Source organism: Salmo trutta, chromosome 36, assembly GCF_901001165.1.
Source record: "Salmo trutta chromosome 36, fSalTru1.1, whole genome shotgun sequence".
Classification (NCBI taxonomy): domain Eukaryota; kingdom Metazoa; phylum Chordata; class Actinopteri; order Salmoniformes; family Salmonidae; genus Salmo; species Salmo trutta.
Window position 1 is genome coordinate 40,446,804 of NC_042992.1, and position 13,809 is coordinate 40,460,612.

General features: G+C 40.8%; 1 protein-coding gene across 1 annotated transcript; it reads right to left on the reverse strand.

Annotated features, from left to right (window-relative positions):
* Window positions 1-872: 872 nt before the first annotated feature.
* On the reverse strand, window positions 873-11,721 carry apoea (apolipoprotein Ea). The gene is made up of 6 exons (XM_029735913.1): window positions 11,587-11,721; window positions 11,126-11,189; window positions 10,718-10,871; window positions 3,773-4,060; window positions 3,319-3,475; window positions 873-1,516 (listed from the first exon to the last, which is right to left on the reverse strand). Exons 2-6 carry the CDS (start codon window positions 11,166-11,168, stop codon window positions 1,346-1,348), a joined length of 813 nt encoding a protein of 270 aa, XP_029591773.1. The 5' UTR covers window positions 11,169-11,189; window positions 11,587-11,721; the 3' UTR covers window positions 873-1,345.
* Window positions 11,722-13,809: the final 2,088 nt, after the last annotated feature.

Sequence of the window (13,809 nt, forward strand, 5' to 3'; positions counted from 1 at the left end):
TGATTTCTGTCAAATTTTGTGCACAAATTTGTTTATATCCCTGTAAGTGAGCATTTCTCCTTTGCCAAGATAATCCATCCACCTGACAAGTGTTGCATATCAAGGAGCTGATTAAACAGTATGGTCATTACACAGGTGCACCTTTTGCTGGGGACAATAAAAGGCCAGTTTTGTCACAACACAAGGCCACAGATGTCTCATGTTTTGAGCATGTGTGAAATTGGCATGCTGACTTTGCTGAATATTTCTGTCTGTAATAAAGCCTTTTGTGGGGAAAAACTCATTCTGATTGGCTGGGCCTGGCTTCCCAGTGGGTGCCAAGTGGGAGAGCCTATGCCTTCCCATGCATGGATGAACCACTGCCCAGTCATGTGAAATCCATAGATTAGGGCTTAATGAATTTATTTAAATTGACTGATTTCCTTATATGAACTGTAACTCAGTAAAATCTTTGAAATTGTTGCATGTTGCATTTATATTTTTGTTCCCAAATACCGGTGCGCCAAGCTTGTAGCGTCATACCCAAGAAGACTTGAGGCTGTAATCATTGGCAAAGGTGCTTCACCAAAGTACTGAGTAAAGGGTCTGAATACAAATGATGTGATCCTTCCTTAACCCATAGGAAGTCCCACCCAGTTGACTACTTCAAGATGGTGAAAGTCCTCAATGGCGCTGCCCATGCTAAAACGGGCTTTTGGGCCCCGAGTCCTTCATATCTGTAATTGAAACAACTTTGGTGGGAAAATGTGCATGTTTTTTAATGCAGATTTGAGAATATTCACATAAATCTGTTGCCAATTGGATGGAACCCTAGCTTATGATGATTATCATGTCATATCTATGATCATAAAATAAGAATAACAATTCGCAGATTAGTATAGATGTTTTTATTGGATTGACAGACTTTCACCACAGTCACCAATGTATGTTTTTTTATTATTACTTACTCACTCACAAAGCCCTTTATACAATTCCCCTACCACAACTGTTCTGTGCCGCTAATATACATTTTGATGTTAAGCAGTAATGGCTAGAGTGTGCATCTCTGTGAACTTTATCAGCTAGGCCTTGAAAGGGTGCCTTTTGTAGAGGTGGATGACAATGAGTGAGAGAGGATATTAACACAAGTAGATTTGTTTGGTTGATCTTGGGGATCTGATACAAGTCTGAAAAGCTCTGTGCTCAGCCAAATATGCATTATGTCTTGTTTACGAATGGAGTGACAAACGAAATGGTTTCTTTAAGGCAACTTCCCTTCCCTGTTTTAACTTGGGTGAAATATGTGACATAGAACATAGTGAGTGAACTAGACCGTCACCCTAAGCCTGCATGGTGGTATGTTGATTTACATGGTCTCCATGATGGCCTTAGCCTGATCACGGATTATGAGGCCGTAGGGGTTGAACCAGGTGCGCAGTTCCTCCGCCTTGCCCTCAAGGGTGCTGCGGAGGTTCTCGGTGGTCTTCTCCAGCTGCTCGCGGACCTCCTCAGCCCGGGACTCAAGCTTGTCCTTCACCTGATATAATAAATGCCATTTAGGTGCAGCTAGTTGTAATATAATACAGTGGCAAGAAAAAGTATGTGAACCCTTTGGAATAACCTGGATTTCTGCAGAAATTGGTCATAACATTTGATCTGATAATCTTAGTCACAACAATAGACAGCTTAAACTAATAACACACAAACAATTATACATTGTCATGTCTTTATTCAACACACCGTGTAAACATTCACAGTGTAGGGTGGAATAAGTATGTGAACCCTTGGATTTAAAAACTGGTTGACCCTCCTTTGGCAGCAATAACCTCAACCAAACGTTTCTGTAGCTGCGGGTCAGACCTGCACAACAGTAAGGAGGAATTTTGGACCCTTCATCTTTAAACTGTTTCAGTTCAGCAATATTCTTAGGATGTCTGGTGTGAACTGCTCTATTGAGGTCATGCCACAGCATCTCAATTGGGTTGAGGTCTGGACTGGGCCACTCCAGAAGGCGTATTTTCTTCTGTTGAAGCCATTCTGTTGTTGATTTACTTCTGTGTTTTGGGTCGTTGTCCTGTTGCATCACCCAACTTCTGTTGAGCTTCAATTGGTGGACAGATAGCCTTATATTCTCCTGCAAATTGTCTTGCTAAACTTGGGAATTCATTTTCCCATCGATGATAGCAAGCTGTCCAGGCCTTTAGGCAGAAAAGCAGCCCCAAACCGTGATGCTCCCTCCACCATACTTTACAGCTGGGATGAGGTTTTGATGTTGGTGTGCTGTGACTTTTTTTCTCCACACATAGTGTTGTGTGTTCCTTCCAAACAACTCAACTTTAGTTTAATCTGTCCACAGAATATTTTGCCAGAGGCGCTGTGGAACATCCAGGTGCTCTTTTGCAAACTTCAGACGTGCAGTGATGTTTTTTTTGGACAGCAGTGGCTTCTCCCGTGGTGTCCTCCCATGAACACCATTATTGTTTACTGTTTTACGTATCGTAGACTCATCAACAAAGATGTTAGCATGTTCCAGAGATTTCTGTACGTTTTTAGCAGACACTCTAGTATTCTTCTTAACCTCATTGAGCATTCTGCGCTGTGCTCTAGCAGTCATCTTTGCAGGACGTCCACTCCTAGGGAGAGTAGCAACAGTGCTGAACTTTCTCCATTTATAGACAATTTGTCTTACCATGGACTGATGAACATCAAGGCTTTTAGAGATACTTTTGTAACCCTTTCCAGTCAACAATTCTTAATCTTAGGTCTTCTGAGATCTCTTTTGTTCAAGGCATGGTTCACATCAGGCAATGCTTCTTGTGAATAGCAAACACAAATTTTGTGAGTTTTTTTATAGGGCAAGGCAGCCAACATCTCCAATCTCGTCTCATTGATTGGACTCCAGGTTAGTTGACTCCTGACACCAGTTAGCTTTTGGAAAAGTCATTAGCCTAGGGGTTCACATACTTTTCCCAACCTACACTGTGAATGTTTAAATTATGTATTCAATATAGACAAGAAAAATACAATAATTATGTATTCAATATAGACAAGAAAAATACAAAAATGTGTGTGTTATTGTTGTGACTAAGGTGTTGTTATTGTTGTGACTAAGGTGAAGATCAGATCAAATTTGACAAATTTATGCAGAAATCAAGGTAATTCCAAAGGGTTCACATACTTCTTCTTGCCACTGTATATTCCATGTAGCAGACACTTTTATCCAAAGCGCTTGCAATCATGCATACATTTATTTGTATGGGTAGCCCCAGCGGGAATCAAACCCACGATTATTGGCAATGCAAGCACCTTGCTCTACTTACTGAGCCAGACAGTGCTCACCTTTTCAGCCTGGGTCGTCAGCAGTTTGCTGAGGGTAGCCATCTTATCCTCAGCTCGCTCACGGATCTGGACGTAGTAAGGCTCAAAGCGATCCACCACGGATTTCACACCAGAGGTGGTTCGAGACTGCAGCTCCTCGAAATAGGTGGTCACTTTGCTAAAAAAAAAGAGTGGAGAGGAAGGAGATGTCAAAGACAGGTACTGTACAAAGTAAGGTAAAGCATTCCATTTCATTAGAACTTGTTTGCAGTTAAATGACTCCCTCTATGTGCATGACTACTTATGTGACAGACAAATAGTATTGAACGTTTTTTTAAATCGGTGAACAATACATGATGAATTATGACATAACAGCCAACATTTAGACACAATAAGATAATGCTTTAAATCTAAAGACTTCAATACTTTAATTGATCTAGTCTGGCAAACGACTCCTGCCTTCTCTCTGTCACACCTGCTGATCTCCTGGGTGTCTTTGCTCAGGCGCTTGTTCAGCTTGCGGCTATAGGTGTTGACCCTGTGACTGACGTCATTGGCATTCTGCTCCAACATGGTCTGGAGTTCCAGGGTGTACACTGTGGTACGGTCTTTAGCTTCAGCCATGTGAGCCTGCAACTTGTTAACGAGGAGCTGCACTTCCTTGCCCAGACGTTCAGCGGCGTCCTTAGCGAGAGGTCCCAGTTTGGTCTTCATATCATCACTATACATATTCAGCTCAGACATGGTGTCTGTGATCAGGGTACTGGGAGGGAAAACAGACAGGTTTATTAACACATAGATCATATTAAATTACTATTACTATTTCATTTGTAATGTAACAATGTAAACACCTGCTCTTTCCATGACATACTGACCAGGTGAATCTAACTCAACTCAATATTAGGAAGGTGTTCTTAATGTTTTGTACACTCAGTGGACATTTATCAAATACATCAGAATAGGTGAGTGTTATTCTTTGGACTGGGTGAAAATATACATTTTTAAATGTTTTTTTTTTATTTCAACAGGGAAGACATATTGAGATGTACGTCTCTTTTACAAATGCGCCCTGTATATAGAACCTAAATATACACATGATACCCAAACAATACAGTACTTTCTGAAAGTATTTGACTTTTTCCACATTTTGTTACGTTTCAGCCTTATTCTAAAATTGATTAAATTAAATATTTTCCTCATAAATCTACACACTATACCCCAAAGCAAAAACAGGTTTCTCAAAATTTGAGCAAATGGTGTAAAAATATAAAACCAAGAACCTGATGGTCACTCTGAAAGAGCTCTAGAGTTCCTCTGTGGAGATGGGAGAACCTTCCAGAAGGACAACCATCTCTGCAGTACTCCACCAATCAGGCCTTTATGGTAGTGGCCAGACGGAAGCCACTCCTCAGTAAAAGGCACATGACAGCCTGCTTGGAGTTTGCCAAAAGGCACCTAAAGACTCAGACCATGAGAAACAAGATTCTCTGGTCTGATGAAACCAAGACTAAACTTTGGCCTGAATGCCAAGCATCACTTCTGGAGGAAACCTAGCACCATCCCTACTGTGAAGCATGGTGGTGGCAGCATCATGCTGTGGGGATGTTTTTCAGCAGCAGGGACTGGGAGACTAGTCAGAATCGAGGGGAAAGATGAACGGAGCAAAGTACAGAGAGACCCTTGATGAAAACCTGCTCCAGAGCTCTCAGGACCTCAAACTTGGGCGAAGGTTCACCTTCCAACAGGACAACGACCCTAAGCACACAGCCAAGACAACGCAGGAGTGGCTTCGGGACGAGTTTCTGAATGTCCTTGAGTGGCCCACCCAGAGCCCGGATTTGAACCCGATCGAACATCTCAGGAGAGATCTGAGAATAGCTGTGCAGCAACGCTCCCCAGGCTGAGAGGATCTGCAGAGAAGAATGGGAGAAACTCCCCAAATACAGCTTGTAGCATCATACCCAAGAAGATTCGATGCTGCAATTGCTGCCAAATGTGCTTCAACAAAGCACTGAGTAATGGGTCTGAATACTTATGTAAATGTTACATTTTAATCCATTTAGAATTAGGCTGTAACGTAACAAAATGTGGAAAAAGTCAAGGGGTCTCAATACTTTCTGAATGCACTGTATATGTATACACATTAAAATACAAAAACACAGTAATGGGAAGAACAAATAAAACATTGCAAATCACCCAGAAAAACAGATACATTCCTCCACAAGTAAGTCCCCAATCAATACTTTAAATTGCACGAACGGCACCAGAACATCAAGATGAAATGTATTTAGAATTTTGTTCTAGCAATACGGAGCATTAAAACTAAAAGCAGATTCACCTAGCTCGGTGGAGACCCTAGGAACCTCAAGAGTTAACCAATCCTGTGAACGGGTCAGACAACTCAGGTGACTATACTTCAATAGCAAAGTTACAGTGGGGCAAAAAAGTATTTAGTCAGCCACCAATTGTGCAAGTTCTCCCACTTAAAAAGATGAGAGAGGCCTGTAATTTTCATCAACGGTACACGTCAACTATGACAGACAAAATGAGAAAAAAAAATCCAGAAAATCACACTGTAGGATTTTTAATTAATTTATTTGCAAATTATGGTGGAAAATAAGTATTTGGTCAATAACAAAAGTTTATCTCAATACTTTGTTATATACCCTTTGTTGGCAATGACACAGGTCAAACATTTTCTGTAAGTCTTCACAAGGTTTTCACACACTGTTTGCTGGTATTTTGGCCCATTCCTCCATGCAGATCTCCTCTAGAGCAGTGATGTTTTGGGGCTGTCGCTGGGCAACACGGACTTTCAACTCCCTCCAAAGATTTTCTATGGGGTTGAGATCTGGAGACTGGCTAGGCCAATCCTGACCTTGAAATGCTTCTTACAAAGCCACTCCTTCGTTACACGGGCGGTGTGTTTGGGATCATTGTCATGCTGAAAGACCCAGCCACGTTTCATCTTCAATGCCCTTGCTGATGGAAGGAGGTTTTCACTCAAAATCTCACGATACATGGCCCCATTCATTTTTTCCTTTACACAGATCAGTCGTCCTGGTCCCTTTGCAGAAAAACAGCCCCAAAGCATGATGTTTCCACCCCATGCTTCACAGTAGGTATGGTGTTCTTTGGATGCAACTCAGCATTCTTTGTCCTCCAAACACGATGAGTTGAGTTTTTACCAAAAAGTTATATTTTGGTTTCATCTGACCATATGACATTCTCCCAATCCTCTTCTGGATCATCCAAATGCTCTCTAGCAAACTTCAGACGGGCCTGGACATGTACTGGCTTAAGCAGGGGGACACGTCTGGCACTGCAGGATTTGAGTCCCTGGCGGCGTAGTGTGTTACTGATGGTAGGCTTTGTTACTTTGGTCCCAGCTCTCTGCAGGTCATTCACTAGGTCCCCTCATGTGCTTCTGGGATTTTTGCTCACCGTTCTTGTGATCATTTTGACCCCACGGGGTGAGTTCTTGCGTGGAGCCCCAGATCGAGGGAGATTATCAGTGGTCTTGTATGTCTTCCATTTCCTAATAATTGCTCCCACAGTTGATTTCTTCAAACCAAGCTGCTTACCCATTGCAGATTCAGTCTTCCCAGCCTGGTGCAGGTCTACAGTTTTGTTTCTGGTGTCCTTTGACAGCTCTTTGGTCTTGGCCATAGTGGAGTTTGGAGTGTGACTGTTTGAGGTTGTGGACAGGTATCTTTTATACTGATAACAAGTTCAAACAGGTGCCATTAATACAGGTAACGAGTGGAGGACAGAGGAGCCTCTTAAAGAAGAAGTTACAGGTCTGTGAGAGCCAGAAATCTTGCTTGTTTGTAGGTGGCCAAATACTTATTTTTCACCATAATTTGCAAATATATTCATAAAAAATCCTACAATGTGATTTTCAGGATTTTTTTTCTCATTTTGTCTGTCATAGTTGACGTGTACCTATGATGAAAATTACAGGCCTCTCATATTTTTAAGTGGGAGAACTTGCACAATTGGTGGCTGACTAAATACTTTTTTGCCCCACTGTATATAAGACAGAAGTTTATGAATTAGGGCCTTGTAAACAAAAAGGGAGTAATGTAGAGATCTTTGGGTCTTTAGCGAAGTCCAGCCAACTTTTTGATACAGGATGCAGTGATGAGTATCAAAACTGTCACCTGTAACAAAACAAAGGGCACTACAGTAGAAGGCATCCAAAGCTTTAAAAGTAGTAGCAGCTGATAATATCACCTTAATAAAGAACAGATAAAAAGGTTGACTCAATAATCTGCTTCCTACTGCTTAGAGAAAGGCACGATCTGTTTCTGTAGAAAAAGACAACTCTAAATCTTAACTCATCTATATGTTTTTTAAACGTCAAATCCATATCAATCCAAATGCCTAAGTATTGATATGCGGGAACACGTTCGATTTGAGAACCATCTAATGAGTTAACATGTAGTTCATCTGAAACATTCTTACCAAAGTCTGAAAACAACATGAATTTAGTTTTGTCTGTAATAAGCACAAGTTTTAAATCAGTAAGGGATTCCTGCATAGTTATAAAATCTGACTTTAGTTTTGACACAGCCAAATCAACAGTCGGGGCAATAGCATACATAATAGTATCATCTGCATATAGATGAAGTTTAACATTTTTAACAGATTGACCAATGGTGTTTGTATAAATAGTGGAGAACAGGTCCCAAAATCGCCTCCTGTGGTACACCTTCATGTACAAGAAATTCAGACTAACCCCATCAATCACGATGGTCTGAGTTCTGTCACTAAGATAACCATGAACAGGTGTCAGTGCTCAGGCCTATCGAGGACAACTTATTCAATAATCATGATGAACAGTATCAAAACCGTTCAACAGGTCCAAAAACAAAGCAGCACATTTCATTTTGTGTCTAAAGATCATTAACAACTAAATTGGTTGCTGTAATAGTGCTATGCTCAGGCCTAAACCCTGATTGATTTACATTCAAAATACATTTCTCAGATAAAAAAAGAGCAAAGTTCTACATTTACCAAGGATTCAAGAATCATAGCTAGACAAGGAACACTACTATCCCCGCCCAGCACAAGAGCTGATGTCCATACTTTTGTAATATTTCCTGATAATGTTAAATAGAAAGTGTGTTATTACTGTGCTGCCGTATTCATTGACCTGGCCAAAGCTTTTGACTCTGTTAATCACCACATCCTCATCGGCAGACTTAGTAGCCTTGGTTTCTCAAACGATTGCGTCGCCTGGTTCACCAACTACTTCTCTGACAGAGTTCAGTGTGTCAAATCGGAGGGCCTACTGTCTGGACCTCTGGCAGTCTCCATGGGGGTACCACAGGGTTCAATTCTTGGGCCAACTCTTTTCTCTGTATACATAAATGATGTCGCTCTTGCTGCTGGTGAATCTCTGATCCACCTCTACGCAGACGACACCATTCTGTATACTTCTGGCCCTTCTTTGGACACTGTGTTAACAACCCTCCAGACGAGCTTCAATGCCATTCAACTCTCCTTCCGTGGCCTCCAACTGCTCCAAAACACAAGTAAAACTAAATGCATGCTCTTCAACCGATCGCTGCCTGCACCTGCCCGCCCATCCAGCATAACTTCTCTGGACGGTTCTAACTTAGAATTTGTGGACAACTACAAATACCTAGGTGTCTGGTTAGACTGTAAACTCTCCTTCCAGACTCACATCAATCATCTCCAATCCAAAGTGAAATCTAGAATTGGCTTCCTATTTCGCAACAAAGCATCCTTCACTCATGCTGCCAAACATACCCTCGTAAAACTGACCATCCTACCAATCCTCATCTTCGGCGATGTCATTTACAAAATAGCCTCCAATACCCTACTCAACAAGCTGGATGCAGTCTATCACAGTGCCATCCGTTTTGTCACCAAAGCCCCATATACAACCCACCACTGCGATCTGTATGCTCTCGTTGGCTGGCCTTCACTTCATAATCGTCGCCAAACACATTGGCTCCAGGTCATCTACAAGACCCTGCTAGGTAAAGTCCCCCCTTATCTCCGCTCACTGGTCACCATAGCAGCACCCACCTGTAGCACGCGCTCCAGCAGGTATATCTCTCTGGTCACCCCTAAAGCCAACTCCTCCTTTGGTCGTCTCTCCTTCCAGTTCTCTGCTGCCAACGACTGGAACGAACTACAAAAATCTCTGAAATTGGAAACACTTATCTCCCTCACTAGCTTTAAGCACCAGCTGTCAGAGCAGCTCACAGATCACTGCACCTGTACATAGCCCATCTATAATTTAGCCCAAACTACTACCTCTTCCCCTACTGTATTTATTTATTTTATTTATTTTGCTCCTTTGCACCATATTATTTATATTTGAACTTTGAACTTTCTTCAAACTACAAATCTACCATTCCAGTGTTTTTCTTGCTATACTTTATTTACTTTGCCACCATGGCATTTTTTTGCTTTTACCTCCCTTATCTCACATCATTTGCTCACATTGTATATAGTCTTGTTTTTTTTCTACTGTATTATTGACTGTATGTTGTTTACTCCATGTGTAACTCTGTGTTGTTGTATGTTGTCGAACTGCTTTGCTTTATCTTGGCCAGGTCGCAATTGTAAATGAGAACTTGTTCTCAACTTGCCTACCTGGTTAAATAAAGGTGAAATAAATAAATAAATAAAAAATAAATATTGAGCCAACAATAATGGGCGCTGCACACTTAAGCAGACCGGGATCCAATTTGTCAGCCCCTGTGGATTTCTTGTTGTCTATTGCTAGCAAAGCATCCAGGACTTATTTTTCTGTAAATAGGCTAAAAGAAAAGCTTTGACTATCATTTCTCTGATCATTCAGCAAGTTTCCTCTATCAGCATCATTGTGAATAGGCTTTGAAATAACTTCTAAGAGCCTCTTGAAATAAAATGGTGATAAAATGTATCCCTTTTTTTTCCTGTAATAAGGCCAGTTTCTGATTTAAATTTGTTGTTGCAGAGGAGGAAGTAGAACTCTTCAGGGATTGACAGTTTTCCAGAATTTAGCCAGGTTCCCATTAAAATCCGAAAGAGCGGTTACAATCATTTAGCCTTTCTGAGAAATGTAGCCTTTCTGATTTGACTTACACAATGATTCCTCAGTTGCTTAAAAGCTTGCCAGTCTGGGCCTAAGCCTGTGTGCCTGACCTTGACCCAAGCATCATCTCTTTTATGAATGACTTATGATAATTCCGGAGTGTACCAGGCATTCGATCTACCTTTAACCCTTAATTTTTTGAAGGGAGCATGATTATCCACAATAGTATTGAAGAAATCTGCAAAAAGGCTTGAAGCTAAATGCACATCAGGGAGATATTTCACCATATGTTTTTATGTTTTTGCCAGGATTAATGGCCAACTGTAGGAAAGTAAAGGTAAATTCGCACAGAAAAAAACTCACTCCAGTTCACTGCTGAGCTGGGAGGCCCTGATGTTCTTCACCTTCTCATCAGCCTTAGAGTTCAGATCTGTTATGTAGTCCTTAAACTGGTCAATTGTCTTCTCCCAGGGAGTTTGGGGCTCATCCTGCATGGGTAGCACCCATGCATGGCAGCCTATAGTTAAGAGAATGGAGCAATCGATTGATTTAAACCAGTTGGTATTTGTATTGCCCCTGTCAATTATCCTGTTGGGTAATGTTTCAGAAAACAAAATGTTTTTCCAGAGCTGATGAAACCCCAATGATTATCTTAGGTAGGATGCATCCCAAATGGCACCCTATTCCGTATTTAGTGCACTACTTTTGACCAGGGTGTATAGGGAATAGGGTGGTATTTGGGACACAAACTCAGTTGAAGTAAAAGGTCACCTGAGAGGACGGCTAGAGCCAGGATTACTGCAACAACCTTCATGGTGATCTGCTGACAATACACCTGTGAACACAATGGAGAATATATGTTTATACAACAGTAATATACCACTCTGATTCAATGATTTTATAACAATATTATATACAGGATAACTGATTTGTATTCTATACAGGATCACTGATTTATGACAATGATATACAGGACTTTATAAATGCCCTTATTTATGCGCTGGAACTTTCTCAGTTTACAAAAACAAACTGAGCACTACTTACACAACATGGAGTTAATGAATATTAGTAGCTCTGGATAAGAGCGTCTGCTAAATGACAAATGTAAATGTAAATGTATTCACACTTTTCTTGTTTACTGAGGTACGAATAGTATAATTTTGTATATCTTGAAAGTAAAACAACAATGATCAGGTGATTAAAACATAATATATATTAAGTAAATAACTGACCTTAGAGATCCTCTGTGGTGATGTTACCGTAAGTAAACACTGACAGACGCTCACTGAGTATTTATACCACTTTGATTGTTCTGATGCGATCCCATAAATGCAAGGTGAATGGCCAACCTGTGTCCGAAGTTCCCAACACAAAGTGCGTTGTCATTTTTTATTGCTGGATTATAATTTTGTTCCACATTGCACAATCAAGCTGTTATCACTATCAAACACTATCAAGCACTCTCAAAAGAACAGACATGATACATACAGGTGATTCAGCTTAATACGGTCCAGTAAAAGCATCCAATAAAGCCCCTAATACGCTGAGACTTAAAGGTGAAACCAAATCCCTTGGTGGGCCTTATCTTTTCAGATCAAGGTAAGGAGACGAGAAAGGAAAGCCAATTGTCAGTATTCATAGTGTTAGGAAATTGGAAAGTGTCCTATCAATGTACTATTCCAAAGGTTTATGTTTAATGACAAGAATGGCAGAGAGCATGCCTGATATCAGCCAGCTTAGATCACACTGATATGATGTAATATTGTTTAGCGGCCTTTGGCCAGCAAGTCGTATGCTGTCATGGTTTATATTGGTCTCCAATACATTGGTCAATGTTTCTTGATTCTGTCTATAACCTGGAATACTTTTGACCTTTGAAGTCATTGTCCGTGTTTCAGACACTAGCACATGGATAGAGTGAGAAGTTATTAGTGAGTCACTAGTGAGTGAGAAGTTATTGCAGTGTTATTACCACTACCATTATTCCCACGCTCTCCTCAATTTACATCAACCATTCTGCCATCAGATTTGCCACCAATGCTCCTTATAGGACACGTCACTGCACTCTATACTCTTCTGTAAACTGGTCATCTCTGTATACACGTCGCAAGACCCACTGGTTGATGCTTATTTATAAAACCCTCTTAGGCCTCACTCCCCCCATCTGAGATATCTACTGCAGCCCTCATCCTCCACATACAACACCCGTTCTGCCAGTCACATTCTGTTAAAGGTCCCCAAAGCACACACATCCCTGGGTCTCTCGTCTTTTCAGTTCGCTGCAGCTAGCGACTGGAACGAGTTGCAACAAACACTCAAACTGGACAGTTTTATCTCAATCTCTTTATTCAAAGACTCAATCATGGACACTCTTACTGACAGCTGTGGCTGCTTTGTGTGATGTGTTGTTCTCTCTACCTTCCTGCCCTTCGCGCTGTTGTCTGTGCCCAATAACGTTTGTACCATGTTTTGTGCTGCTACCATGTTGTGCTGGTACCATGTTGTCATGTTGTGTTGCTACCATGCTGTGTTGTCATGTGCTGCTGCCATGCTATGTTGTTGTCTTAGGTCTCTCTTTATGTAGTGTTGTGTTGTCTCTCTTGTCATGATGTGTGTTTTGTCCTATATTTAAAATTGTATTTATTTTTAATCCCAGCCCCCGTCCCCGCAAGAGGCCTTTTTCCTTTTGGTAGGCCGTCATTGTAAATAAGAATTTGTTCTTAACTGACTTGCCTAGTTAAATAAAGGTTAAATAATAAAAAATAAATCCACATTTTGTTGTGTTACAGCCTGAATTCAAAATGGATTAAATAGATTTTCTTCTCACCCATCTACACACAATACCCCATAGTGAAAACATGTTTTTAGAAATGTTAGGAAATGTATTGAAAATGAAATACAGAAATATCTATATCCTGAACCAGGATTTCCTCTAGGAAATCAGCTAGTAACATTTTTAGACAGCCTCGGTCTATAAAATGTTTAGGGCAGAGAAGTGTCCTTTGATACAATACTTGGGGATCTATTCAATCTGTATCGCTGAAGCGTTACAGAGTGCGCAATAGAAATGTGGAGGTAATTTCGGACTGAACCGATATATGCAGCATTTACCATGAATGCAGTCTCTGCTAATGTGGGAACATTGCCTTAAAGGGCTGGATTCAATCTGTATCGCAGAAGATCCACTTTAGAATTTAAAAGTAATTTCTGATTGAGTCGACATATAGCATTTACCATGAATGAATTCTCCCCGACCACAGGAATATAATGCCTTTAATTGTCAATCGCACTATAAAGCAGATCTTCAGCGTTTGGAAGGTGTTCTGAATATTTTGTACACAGTGTATATCAAACACTACATCACAAATTATGTGGACACCCCTTAAAATTAGCAGATTCGGCTATTTCAGCCACACCCGATGCTAACAGGTATATAAAATCGAGCACACAGCCAT

Coding starts and splice junctions, on each gene's coding strand:
- apoea (XM_029735913.1), bottom strand. CDS start 11,168: ATGAAGGTTGTTGCAGTAATCCTGGCTCTAGCCGTCCTCTCAG. Junction 10,872..11,125: donor GGCTCTAGCCGTCCTCTCAG/GTGACCTTTTAC, acceptor TCTTAACTATAG/GCTGCCATGCATGGGTGCTA. Junction 4,061..10,717: donor CAGCTCAGCAGTGAACTGGA/GTGAGTTTTTTT, acceptor TTTCCCTCCCAG/TACCCTGATCACAGACACCA.